Raw genomic sequence first — 759 nt, forward strand, 5'->3', positions numbered from 1 at the left:
ATTATACTCTATATAAATTAAATAAATCTTAATTCTTTATTTATCATATTTTATATCAATAATTTAAATTTAAAATTTAAAAATTAAATTTTACACCTTAAAATTCAAAAACTGCTCATATTCTTGTATTATTGTATATAATCTTTTCGAAAAGGAAAAGTATAGGTAGACAATGAAAATATTAAACAATATGAATAATGGATAATTTAAAAGTGTAGTGTATTTTAATTTGATTAATAGTTGTTCATGTTGTTCAAAAAAGTTATTGATTACCTAACATAACCCTTTAAAAAGAACTGATTGCTTGAATCTCTATGACAGAAAAATTGCTGAATATCTATCACGTGATCTGCCATACGAACTATCATCACATGATGTTTTCATCACGTGCGGGTGCACGCAGGCCATCGACGTCTCGGTGGCGATTCTTGCACGAGGCGGTGCAAACATACTACTGCCGAGACCAGGCTTCCCAATCTACGAACTGTGTGCCGCATTTAGACAAGTTGAAGTGAGGCATTATGATTTACTTCTTGAAAAAGGCTGGGAGGTTGATCTTGATTCAGTTAAGGCTCTTGCAGATCACAACACTGTTGCACTCGTGGTCATAAACCCTGGAAATCCCTGTGGAAATGTCTACTCTTATAATCACTTGGAGAAGGTTACTTCAATAAACCACACTCTTAATTCTTCTTGCCATTTTTTTTTCTTACTTAAAAACCATTTTATTAGGTAGTTGGGATTGGCTTTTAAAAAAAT

At 32.1% G+C, this 759-nt stretch overlaps 1 protein-coding gene and 1 pseudogene across 1 annotated transcript in view; one reads left to right on the plus strand and one right to left on the minus strand.

The window, feature by feature from the left end:
* Positions 1–759, minus strand: part of LOC107613482 — a 14898-nt pseudogene that overhangs the window by 9002 nt on the left and 5137 nt on the right.
* LOC107613484 (probable aminotransferase TAT2) overlaps positions 1–759 on the plus strand; it is an 8301-nt gene that overhangs the window by 5047 nt on the left and 2495 nt on the right. Inside the window, exon 2 of the mRNA XM_016315498.2 lies at positions 322–661. Within this exon, the coding sequence (XP_016170984.1) occupies positions 322–661 (340 nt within the window). The remainder of the gene's footprint in view (positions 1–321; positions 662–759) is intronic.

The sequence above is a fragment of the Arachis ipaensis genome, chromosome B08 (genome assembly GCF_000816755.2).
Source record: "Arachis ipaensis cultivar K30076 chromosome B08, Araip1.1, whole genome shotgun sequence".
NCBI lineage: Eukaryota > Viridiplantae > Streptophyta > Magnoliopsida > Fabales > Fabaceae > Arachis > Arachis ipaensis.